The sequence below is a fragment of the Pyrus communis genome, chromosome 1 (assembly GCF_963583255.1).
Source record: "Pyrus communis chromosome 1, drPyrComm1.1, whole genome shotgun sequence".
NCBI classification, from domain to species: Eukaryota; Viridiplantae; Streptophyta; class Magnoliopsida; order Rosales; family Rosaceae; genus Pyrus; species Pyrus communis.
In genome coordinates, this window is record NC_084803.1 from 41,720,287 (window position 1) to 41,732,229 (window position 11,943).

The 11,943-nt window shown below is 38.1% G+C and overlaps 2 protein-coding genes and 1 pseudogene across 2 annotated transcripts; all 3 read left to right on the forward strand.

Annotated features, from left to right (window-relative positions):
* The first annotated feature begins 643 nt into the window (after positions 1 to 643).
* Positions 644 to 5,051, forward strand: LOC137714369 (chaperonin 60 subunit alpha 2, chloroplastic-like). The gene is made up of 9 exons (XM_068453604.1): positions 644 to 831; positions 895 to 1,075; positions 1,591 to 1,712; positions 1,813 to 2,020; positions 2,128 to 2,273; positions 2,508 to 2,814; positions 3,095 to 3,345; positions 3,657 to 3,857; positions 4,388 to 5,051. Exons 1-9 carry the CDS (start codon positions 763 to 765, stop codon positions 4,676 to 4,678), a joined length of 1,776 nt encoding a protein of 591 aa, XP_068309705.1. The 5' UTR covers positions 644 to 762; the 3' UTR covers positions 4,679 to 5,051.
* Positions 5,052 to 6,299: 1,248 nt separating this feature from the next.
* On the forward strand, positions 6,300 to 7,285 carry LOC137728101 (uncharacterized; annotated as a pseudogene).
* An 845-nt stretch (positions 7,286 to 8,130) lies between these two features.
* LOC137743878 (RHOMBOID-like protein 10, chloroplastic) lies at positions 8,131 to 11,303 on the forward strand. The gene is made up of 9 exons (XM_068483813.1): positions 8,131 to 8,399; positions 8,590 to 8,816; positions 9,146 to 9,200; positions 9,297 to 9,377; positions 9,466 to 9,562; positions 9,648 to 9,715; positions 10,179 to 10,277; positions 10,427 to 10,468; positions 10,931 to 11,303. The coding sequence occupies exons 1-9, from the start codon at positions 8,226 to 8,228 to the stop codon at positions 11,072 to 11,074; spliced, it is 987 nt and encodes a 328-aa protein (XP_068339914.1). The 5' UTR covers positions 8,131 to 8,225; the 3' UTR covers positions 11,075 to 11,303.
* The last annotated feature ends 640 nt before the right edge of the window (positions 11,304 to 11,943 follow it).

Here is an 11,943-nt window from a genome sequence, read left to right on the forward strand (position 1 = left end):
ACTTTCAAGTCATTACTTTGTACCGTTCAACTCTTTCTCTTTTCCTTTTCTTTTGGACACTTACTCTTCAAAGGTTGAGAAGGCTTTTGAGCTTGCGAACGCCCCGGGGTGGGGGGGGGGGGGGGGGTGTGATTCTAAGAAAGATATTGGACCTTGTGAAAGTGAAACTGATGAATAAAGATCCATTAAGCCTTATTAACTAAAGCTTGAGGTAACCATAATATTTGTTGTTGTGAGTGTGAACTAAGAGTAAGAGAGACGATTCTTGAATTCAAATCAATATACATACATAAATACATTAGTTATTATAGACTTTGGAAAGCCTAAGACAGTAACAAAACCACATTTAAAAAAAAACAAAAAACAAAAAAAGCCTCTGATATAAATGACTTAATATTGGTATTAAACTAAATATTTATTTAACCCAAAATCAATTCATGTTTTCATATTGCGATTTGGTTTTAAACTGAGAACATCTCCAAACCACAAAAACCAAAATATTCAGTGTGATTCATTTTCATTCGTGTTTTGATTTCAATTTTTGATTCGTTCATTCGTTCATTTTCACTTACCGTTGGTAATTAAATGAACGAATGAATGAATAAATAAAATAAAATAATAACATGACAAAACAATCTCCACACACCTCCCAAAACCCCTGCGCACCAACGCTAAAACCCGTCAAAATTTTCCAGGAAAATCCTTCAAATTCCGGGAAAGTTGTCCTAAACCTCAACCTCTTTGTTCCGCCAGCACCCAGAAATGTCCATCTCCTTCTCCTCCTCCTCCTCCTCCTCCTCTCAACTCTTCTTCCAAAAACCTTTCTTCTCTGTAAGACTCTCTCTCTCTCTCTCTCTCTCGACTGTGATTTTGGGCTAATGGTTTCCATTTCAGCTGCAGAGCAATTTTCAGAAGCAACGAGTTTCTGGGTTTTGGAGAAGGCCACAGGCTTTGAGGAGGCTTGTGATCAAAGCCGGCGCAAAGAAGATATCTTTTGGTACAGAATGCAGGGATGCCTTACAAACTGGGATAGATAAACTTGCTGATGCTGTTTCCCTTACCTTAGGACCTAAAGGTATCTGGGCTTTCCTCCTTTTCAATTTTTATTATTCCGGGTGTTCCGCATTTCCTTTTGTTTACTTAATCCTTTCCAAGGCGTATACTTCTTCTGTTTGAACTTTTGATTGCACGGTTGTGATGAATATTGGTGTAGTGTACTACCAAAAAGATTCGTAATTGGCCGGTGATCGTGGAGTTCTAGGGAGATACTGTTTCCATTTTGTCGAATTATAAGAAGAATCAATAGGAGGGTTCATGAACGATAGTTGCATCTTAGTTGGTCAACCCCTTGAGGCTATCTGGGATATCAGTTATTATATGACACATACTGTTCCAAGGACTTGAAGTGGTTTACATTTGGAACAATGAGGCGTACATGAATCTTGTTGCCGGTTATGTGTGATATGAAACTAAAAGATGCCCCCAATTTGAAACTAATGCAACTAATTTGTTCTATTTACACATTTACAAATAATTAGGTGGTGATGTGTTTACGTGAGCTTTGTTGATTGATCTTAAGTGAAACTGCAGGACGTAATGTTGTTCTTTCGGAGTCTGAAAAACTGAAAGTGATTAATGATGGTGTAACAATTGTTCAGTCCATAGAGCTATCAGATACAATTGAGAACGTGGGAGCGATGCTAATCCAAGAGGTTGTTCTTGGTTGCTAGATAATTCTCTTGCTGAATCTTATCTTGATGCATTTCCAAGCATAAAATTAGAAAGATTAGATCTTTACTTTCCTACATGCAGGTTGCAAAGAAAATGAATAATTTGGCAGGTGATGGTACCACCACTGCAGTCATTTTGACAAGAGAAATGATCAAAGGTGGACTTTTAGCAGTAGCTTTCGGAGCTAACCCAATTTCTCTGAAGAAAGGAATGGATAGGACTGTAAACGAATTGGTCAAGATCTTGAAGGAGAAGAGTCTTCCCGTAAAAGGAAGGAATGACATTAAAGGTGATCATTTCTTGTCATTCAAATTACATAAAATCACTTTTCGAGTATTTTTTTTCGTTCTCTTATCTCTTATAGATATAATATAAAGTCTTTTCCCCCTTTTGCAGCTGTAGCTTCAATTTCTGCTGGAAATGATGAGTTCATTGGTAATTTGATTGCTGAAGCTATAGAAAAGATTGGCCCTGATGGAGTGATCTCAATTGAGTCATCCTCATCATTTGAAACATCTGTTTTAGTTGAGGAAGGGCTGAAGGTAATGAAATGATTTTTGCCCAGTAAAAATTATGACAAAGTATATAAACTTCTGGATTTAAAAGTTGAGTTATTCAGATTACAGAAATTATCATAGAAATGAATGATCGTTTGCCACATATTTCTGCTTACGTATTTTGAAATCCTAATCACAAAAGCAAATCTCAAAACTAGAGTTGGGCTCTGGTTGATTGTTTTATTCTTTTAGTTTCTTAATATTTTTTGTTCCGTACAGTTTGACAAGGGATACATGTCCTCCCACTTCATTACGAACCAGGAAAAATCTCTTGTGGAGTTTGACAAAGCTAAGGTCCTAGTAACTGATCACAAGATTTCAACTGTTACAGAAATTGTTCCTTTATTGGAAAAGACAACCCAACTGAGTGTCCCGCTGCTAATCATTGCAGAGGATATCTCAAAGCAAGTACTGGAAACACTAGTGGTGAACAAAAAGCAGGGTTTACTTAAAGTCGCTGTTGTTAAATGTCCTGGATTTGCAGAGGGGAAAAAAGCTATTTTGCAAGATATTGCACTTATGACAGGTGAACATATTCATCGCATGCCGACCTTTATCTTTTTCACATGCTTCCGAGATATATTCAGCTATTAATTATTTTGATTGAATCACAATTTATAATAACATGGCTCACTATGATTATGTAAATCTCATTTATCAAATGTATTGGTCTACAAAACAACATCGTTTTTCAAACTTGGTGAGAACTATAGGTTCTCTACAACAGACTACTAATATTTCGGCATGACGTTATTAGGTTATTTGTTCTGTGTCAGTAAAAATAATAATCAAATTGCAACTTTCAGGTGCTGATTTTCTCTCTGGAGATTTTGGTTTGACCCTTGAGAGTGCAACATCAGATCAGCTTGGAATTGCAAGAAAAGTGAAAATAACAAGTAATTCAACAACGATAGTTGCAGACCCTTCTACTAAAGCTGAGATTCAGGCAAGAATATTGCAGATCAAGAAGGATCTGGCAGAAACAGAAAATGCAAACCTGTCGAGAAAGCTCTCCGAAAGAATTGCCAAACTTTGCGGTGGAGTTGCTGTAATTAAGGTCTGCTATATGAAAGAGCAACAATATCCGATACGATGTGTTGAAAATGTCTTCTTTTTCGATTTTATATGTTCCTTTATGCTGATTGTACATTTGTGCTACAAATTAGAAAAAGCTTATGTTTGTGCATTAGTGCTGCAACGTAATAATTATAAATGAATCTACCGTTCTGTTGCAGTCAATTGCTCTTCTTGTTCTCATAAAAAAAGAGACTACCATACACACCCTTTTCCAGCGATCTACCCTTTGCCTATTTTCTAAATTTTATTTTTATCATGAGTTTATTATTAACTGATTTTCATATGCCTTAGGTAGGAGCACATACAGAGGTCGAACTTGAAGATCGCAAACTCAGAATTGAGGATGCAAAGAATGCTACATTTGCTGCTATGGAGGAAGGAGTGGTGCCTGGTGGTGGTGCCACATATGTACATCTCTCAGAATTTATTCCTTCCATAAAGAATTCTATGGAAGATTTAGATGAGCAGATTGGTGCTGACCTTGTAGCAAAGGTGAGGGTCTCCTTTTCTTTCCTTTACTCACACGTACAAACAGGCACATTACCAATCCACATGCACATATGCACGCCCACATGGCCCGTACAGGCATCTATCTGTATATAGGACAAGAAAGAGGAGAAAATGTCAATAGTTTTGCTGAGTCTTTTCACTCTGTGTTGTTGCACCAATCATCCAATGATCAGTTTTCCTCGCAAGGAATCCTAACACATGGTTCTATGGTTATACCTTATGTTAAACAACAGGCTACATCTGTTGAGTCATTAAGCTCACGATGTTCTTACCAACACAGAATTGGACTTATCTAGCTAGCATGCACAAAAAAACCCGAAGCTACATCTGAGAAAAATCATCATATGATTGGCCTCTTTCATTGGATTTGAAAGTCTTTAGCTTCTACAATTAAACTAAATTTTTTATGCCTAAATGCGTTTTCTTTTTATAAAAACTTTAATATTTCAGTTATGCCTTGTTGAAGGCCTACTCCGTTTTCATGCAAGAAAATCTGTCAATGTCGAATGCAGGCTCTACTTGCTCCTGCAAAAGCAATTGCAACTAATGCAGGGGATGACGGAGAAGTTGTTGTGGAGAAGACTAAAAGTTCTGATTGGAGAGTTGGGTACAATGCAATGACAGGGAACTATGAAGATCTCCCGGATGCGGGAGTTATAGATCCTTGTAGGGTTTCAAGATGTGCCCTTCAAATTGCGGTCTCCATTGCCGGAGTGGTTCTTACAACTCAAGCCGTATTGGTGGAGAAAACAAAGACGAAAAGGCCAGCTGTTCCTTTTGTTCCAGGAATAACTCCTCAGTGAATGCAGTCAAGAGAGTTACAGCAAAGGTGAGAAAGAGGCAAACTGGAATTTCGTGTTCCATGCTTTGCAACCAAGCTTCGGAACTTAAGTACAATTTCTTGTGGATTTGATATGAAGATGAAAACAAGCTTGGTGCGGTGTGAAAAAGAATCTGTTAGGAATCAGAATTTTATACGGAGAGGATGAACATATACGATCAAGATTTTGTATACGTTCGCATGGCCAGCGTCGTCAGTTGATATGTTTTTGCCCAAGTTGTAAACCGTGTTCCTACCAATCAAGGATTTGTTCTTCTATAAACAATTGTTGCTTGTACATATGCAACAAACATTTGCTCTTGTACCTGCTGACTGTTACTGATAGAATAGATAATGAAAACCCTAGTTTTTGATATGAAACCCGTAACATTGGATAGTAGTTGAGCAAGCAATTTAGCCATTATTTAACAAAAATGTTACTTTTATCTAGGGGTGGGAACTTGGGACCAAAAACCGAAACGAAACACAGATCAAACAGGACTGCAACGAACGGATTGGTTATTTTGGTTTTGAAACGGTTTCGGTTTGAAACCGAACCGAAGGCTAACATAACGGTTTGGTTTTGGTTCCTAATATTTGGAACCAAATTGGAATCGAACTGAATCGCATAATATAAATAAATAAAAATTAATGTAATTAGCATATTAAGTTTTGGGGGTGTAGTTGGTTATTTGGTGGAGTTCGTACATGGATTTGAATTTGGATACTTGAATTTTAGTGTAGTGGTCATTGGGTGCTGGGATTTATATATATATATATATATTTTTTTTTTTTGGAAACAAACTCAGAAGGGATTTCCTAGAATTTTAGTATGGTGGTTATCAATTTTGGTTTTACTTACCGTAAACTATTCCTCTTTCCCGTTTGGGAGCCATAACAAATTGAAAAAAAACTATAAAAATAAAATAAAATAAAAAGTTGTGAACCTCAAACCGAAATAGGCTTATAAGGTAAGCCCAATTTTTAACAAGCCTATAAGTTAGCTCCAAACTGAAATTAAACCGTTTGAAATCAAACCGAACCAAAATTGAATGGTTTGGTTTCACTTAGATTCCTCCTGTCAAATTGAACCGAACCAAACAGAAATAAATTTAAGTTTCGGTGTTCGATTTAACCCCAAAGCCAAACCGCACCAAACTGTACCCTACTTATATCATATTTTTTTATATACCACATTAGTAATAATAGAGGTGGAACCTACTTTTTATTAGTCGGTAGGCTCTATCTGTGTTAGAGAAATCTCTGGTACAAATGTGATAAATGTAACATTACTTATGTGGTAAGTATAGCATTTTTTTTTTTTTTTACGTACATACGACTTTACATCAAGTTTAAATCATTCTTTGCTTTGTTGAGTTGATAAGACGCCATAACGAAAGTAAAGCATACAGAAATCCAAACTGGAGTTTTAGTAAAAGGAATCTCCAACTGTACGGTAAGCCAAAGCCATCCTTTTCTCTCCCTTCAACCCTTCACAAATCTTGCCTAGCTATATATACACCATATTTATACACTAACTACATATATATCCTCCCCTTGTTCTTTTTCCCAAGGCAAACAAAATCCCGTTCGAATTTCCAACAATGTCACTGCAGGCTCATCGTCCTCGTGCTATTGTCAACGGAATAAGTTGGTGCCAACACTGCCTACGTACCATAAGAATTGCCTCTTCCAACCCATATGCAATTCTATGTCCCTACTGCTACACCGAGTTTAATCATGAGCTCGATGTTTCGAGGCCCAGGCTTGTTGATCACCTCACAGGCCTAGAACAACCGTCCCCCGCTGCCCGGTTAGTGGAAAACTCTCTCGTCCTCGATTCAAGGCATCCAAGAGCTCGTTGGCAGACGGAAAACGAAGATGAACTAGTGTCTTGGATCACTCTTGAGGAAGCGGTAAATGATGTTACTGGAGGGACCTGGACGGTTGAGAATGACCGTCCAGGTCCCTCTGCAGCAGCGACTTCTGCCATTCGAGCTTTGCCATTGGTGAAAATATCGGAAGGGCAGTTAGCGAACGAGCCAAATTGCCCCGTGTGCAAGGAAGGGTTTGAGGTTGGCGGAGAAGCGAGGGAGATGCCATGCAAGCATGTCTACCATTCCGACTGCATACTCCCTTGGCTTCACATACACAATACATGCCCGGTTTGCCGCTACGAGCTTCAAGCAGCCGGCAGCTGCAGCCCTAATGACGATTACTATGGAGAGGAGGAGGAGGAGGGGACAGAACGCCCACGTATTTGGAGGTGGTGGTGGAATCTTCTTAACTTTCTGGACTCTTGCCTTTCTGGCCATTTTCTGCCTTGGTTATTTGGATGCAACGTTAATTACTTGGATAATTACCAACAACGTACCGGAGGTAATTTTCTACTTCGAACGTATTAGATTACGGGTTGCAAGTTGGAACGGAAATTCTGATTTCGACGCTTAAATCTTTTATTTTATTTAAAAAAAAAAAACTAAACTTATTTACTGTTTGTTGATCGTGATGATCATATTTGCAGACAGAACCTGGTGGTCCTCTTGATCATTCTATAGCCAGATTATTTAATAGAGTAGAGATGGTGTGATTAGTCGTGTGTATGTACAAAAATATTACTCTTACCATTTTTTCATACCACATAAGTACGACTTTTTTTAATAAGAAGGGACCTGTATGCATTTGGTGGGCCCTATCTTAAAAAGTTGGTAAAATACAGTATGAAAAATGTAGTAAGAGTAACGCTACTCGTATATATGTGCACATTTGTTCCTCAATTGGGCAGGTGCGTTACTCGCTTAACTTCGGAGTTCCGATGAAATCCGAAGCCAGTGAGCTCCCAAAAGGTCTCGTGCTAGGTAGAGATGGGAATATACATATAAGGTTTACAAAATCCACTTCCCTGGGCAATGTGGGTTGTTACAAAAACTAACCACATGATATACATCATGATCACGGGATCCAGCGATGATCCTTTTCTGCTTCCTAATATTGTTTTATGCAAGCCGGCCCTGAATATTTGGGGCCTTGTGCAAAACTTAGACAGAGGTTCTTCATTTTTTTATGATGTATTTTCTTTATTATTATTTTGTTTTTAATTATGTTCTGTAAAATTGAATTATTACATGTTAGAATGGTGGAAAGCCTAAACCATTAGCGCTGGAAGAGTACTTTGGTATTATCTCGCACATTTTAAAATAAGTACACATATATTTGTGTACATGTAAATAAAATTTGGAATCCTTCTGAATCGAGAGCTTTATACAGTGACACCTTTTGTACGCTCTCAAAGATGCTCTAGTTATATACATGCTAATTATTTTCATTCCTTGTATTTGTTGGAGTTCTTTACAAGGAAATATTAATTGTACATTTTGGAGCACTTCACCAACTAGTTTGATTTTTTTCTTTTAAAAAACATAAAGATAAAAATAAGACACGGTTATTCATGTTTCCGGTACTTAACTAGTTTGATGACTCATGTTGTTTATATATATTGTTGAACTTGGAGGTAAATTTAGCAGTTGGGAATGATCAGATCAGGTGAGCTTCAGGCGCAGTGGTTCTCCTTCCCCAGAGCGGGTCCCACTCCAACCCCTATCCATCATCACCTCACCGCCGCCGCTTCTCTCCGCCTCAGTCACCACATCTTCCTCCACCACCACCACTTCCGCCTCCACTCCATTTTCCGTTCCTACTTTCAGGTACTGTTATTGCTATTCATTCACTCCTCCCTCAATTTTCAATTTTCAATTTTTTTTTCAGATAGTTGTCATCGATCAAAGATTAAATGTCTTAATTTGATTTAAATGGGTAATACAAAACAAGGGTTTTTGTTAATTTTAATTAGTTTATGGGTTCTTCAATCTCTTGTGTATTGTTAAACACTAGCAGAAACTTGCCCATCATAGTCCCCTGCACAGATTGAAGGAAGGATTTAACTTTCTGCCATTGCCAAGTAGCAATGCTTCAGCTTCTGCTTGCTTTAGTTTCTTTGGTGGAGGAGGAGAAGGAGAAACTAGCTCTGATTCCACAAATGAAGGGCAAATTTCTAGGTTTTCCACTAAAAGCTTCTTCAATGGAAGACAATGGACTAATGTCCTCCTTGCTCTTAACATCTTGTGAGTATCATTTTATCACCTTCCCAAAACAATCATGAAATAAATGTATATTTAGTTTTGTACTTGATTTATTTTTCGGAAATTTGCCAAAATGATCATTTTTCAAATCCCAATGGTTAAAATCTTTAGTTTTTCAGTATGTGGTCGATATCTGATCGCTATGTTGTCGATATTTGATTGCTATGTCATCGTTATTTTATTTCGATCGGTTCAACAATTGGGATTTGATTTCTGATCATTTTAGCCAATTTCTCTGTACGTTTTAAGTTTTTAGAATTGAACCCGCCCATCCTCTAGACAGCTTATTGTTTGTCAAATTGTGCTGACAGAGTTTATATTGCACAATTTGCATCACAAGATGAGTTACTTCTATGGGGAGCCAAGGTAAGAGTGCAAAACAAAATGTGTGAACTTGTTCTTTTGCAATATAGAAACAGGCATTAAGTGGTCTCTTTCTCACATTTTGTTATATACACATAGATAAATAGCCTCATCGACCAAGGGCAATTGTGGAGGCTCGTTACATCGTCCTTTTTGCATGCAAATGTCGGACACCTCTTGGTATGCTTTTAATTTTACTGGTTATGTCTTGGCATTTTAATGTCTGCATTTCAATCTGATGTATGTATATGTGCGTCTCTGTTTACAGGTTAATTGTTATTCTTTGAATTCAGTTGGTCCTACCATGGAGAAGATTAGTGGTCCTAAGAGATATCTTGCACTCTACTTTGCCTCTGCAATTGCAAGTAACAGCTCATGATCTCTCTACAATAGCCAATAAAAATTTGTTTAGCCACTAGTATTCTGATTCAGTGGTTTCGAGAAAATCAGGTTCAGCAATGAGTTATGGGTTCAGCGAGGCACCTGCAGTTGGTGCATCAGGAGCAGTCTTCGGATTAGTAAGACACTTATTCTGTTTCTTTTGCCACTCTTCTTTTGATTTCTTAGATTAGATGCACCATACAGCTTACCAGAGAAGCTGGGGTTAATTAAATTGTGCCAATATAGGAATTCAGTAGAATCGGTCTCGTTGTCTTGCATTCACACAAACACAGTTGATATTACTGCAAAATGCAAATTCATAACGTGGTTTTCATTTTATCCCCCTCTTCCGTCTTCAGTACATTTCACAATTTGATGCTCTTTTAAACGAAACATTCCTCCTCCAAGAGTGAATATTCTTCCCTGGGAAAAGTAGATTAGTTTGTGTTTAAATATTGAGTGTTAAAATTCTACCGATGTTAGTTAACCTACTCAGTGTTGTGGAATATCAACTGTAACTTCTTTCAAGCTATTATGGCATGATATTGTTCTCTCATCTCCTAGCATTAGTCAAACCTGTGGGTCTGATATTTTATTTAGGTTGGATCTCTTGCTGTGTTTGTCATGAGACATAGAGGTTTGGTTGGACGTGGCAAAGAAGATCTGCAGCAGATAGCACACGTGATTGTCCTGAATATGGTATGCTCCTTCTCTGGTACAAAATCTTGAAGTTTTCCACAACTCGAGCCTTTTGTCTATCTTCATAACTTAATCAGCTTCCCTTAATCCCCTTTCCTTTCTGTTGGCTGGATTAATAATGGAGAAATAAACGTATGTTTTTCTTCCAGGCTATTGGGTTCTTCTTCAAAGGCATTGATAACTGGGGACATGTAAGTACAACAGGCTGAACAGCAATGTTCTTATCTCTTTTTCACTCCTCCTTATCTCTGTTTGAATTCTAATCAACCTGCTTCAGAGTGTGTCTTTCGGTTAATGTTTAAAAGGAAGCTAATTAGTGTGTGCGCTCACGCGTGCGTGCTTCTCTCTCGCTCTCCCTCTCTCTACACAGTAACACGCACACATGTGCGCACACGCTCATACATATACAGACACTGCAAGTCCAGTTGCTTTCAATTTTGAGTCCCTGGGCAGAGCCGAGTCTTTAATTTTTCGCCACTAGGATTGAGTTTCTTGATTACTTCCCCTCCGCTATTTTAGATAGTCATCTGGGCTTGCATAGGGTTCCTTATATGTATCTTATATGTTAAGAAAGCAGAGAGATCCTCTGTACGTAATTCCTTCTCGTTTCTGTTATCCTCATGTTTGTATTGGGTGTGACATCTGAATCTCAGCTTGGAGGCTTACTTGGTGGAGTTGCCACATCCTGGCTTCTAGGACCTGCATGGAAGTACGAATCTCCATCTGCTGACGGGCGGAGAATTTTTTCTGACAAGGCTCCTATTTTCTACCTCATCAACACGAAAAAGAAATCGTAGACATTTTCGTCTAGCGGAAGCATTGTCATCCCTAAACTGCTTGTGATCAAGCACACTTGTGTACGAATGTAGAAGGCCGATTAGGTGTTTACGTTTTACTATTTTTTACCCTTAAGGTTCATAAATTTACTACTGTTCTTGCCCCCTGTGCTGGATTTACTTTGGGCGACTGTATCATCCAAGTGTAATGTTATTTTTTCTTATCATAAAGAATAAAGGTTCACTGATCCCTCAGTTCGTAACACATTTTTCTTAGAACGATTGCGATTTAACTAATTGAGATTTAGTTAAATTTCAACCGTTGCTAGGTGGAAGGAAATGTGTGAGTGAGCAAAACTCTGATGCCCAGTTCTACTGAATGAGCCCAAAACCACCCCTAATACTGTAATTCCTCCGGCAGCGGGTACTGCTCCTTCATGTATTGTCATGTAATCTCTTGTAACCATCTTGCAAGCGTCTATTGGACACGTAATTGTGCCTTCTGGATACGTCCTAAGCATTTATTGCACGGACTATGCCACCGAGGCTATGTCTTGGTTGGACGAGAGAATCTCTTTGTTCTGTTCAAAGAGGTTGTAACAGTCATTGTTTGCCCTATCGATAGGTAGCCTTTGCATATGATTGGGCTCTCTGTTTGGGCTTTTGTTAGGCTGTTGTTAATATTGGGCCGTCTCATACACCTCAAACCCAAATGGTGCCTCTCTGGTGCAAACTTTGCAAAGTGTCATATTACTTTTCTCGCCACTAGCATATGCCCCGCACTTTGTTTGTGAAAAATATTTTTTATTTTTTATTTTAAAACGGAAAGGAAAAAGGGAGAAGAAAAAAGCAGATTAGAAAAAGAAGTTTTCTTTTGTATATTTTATTTT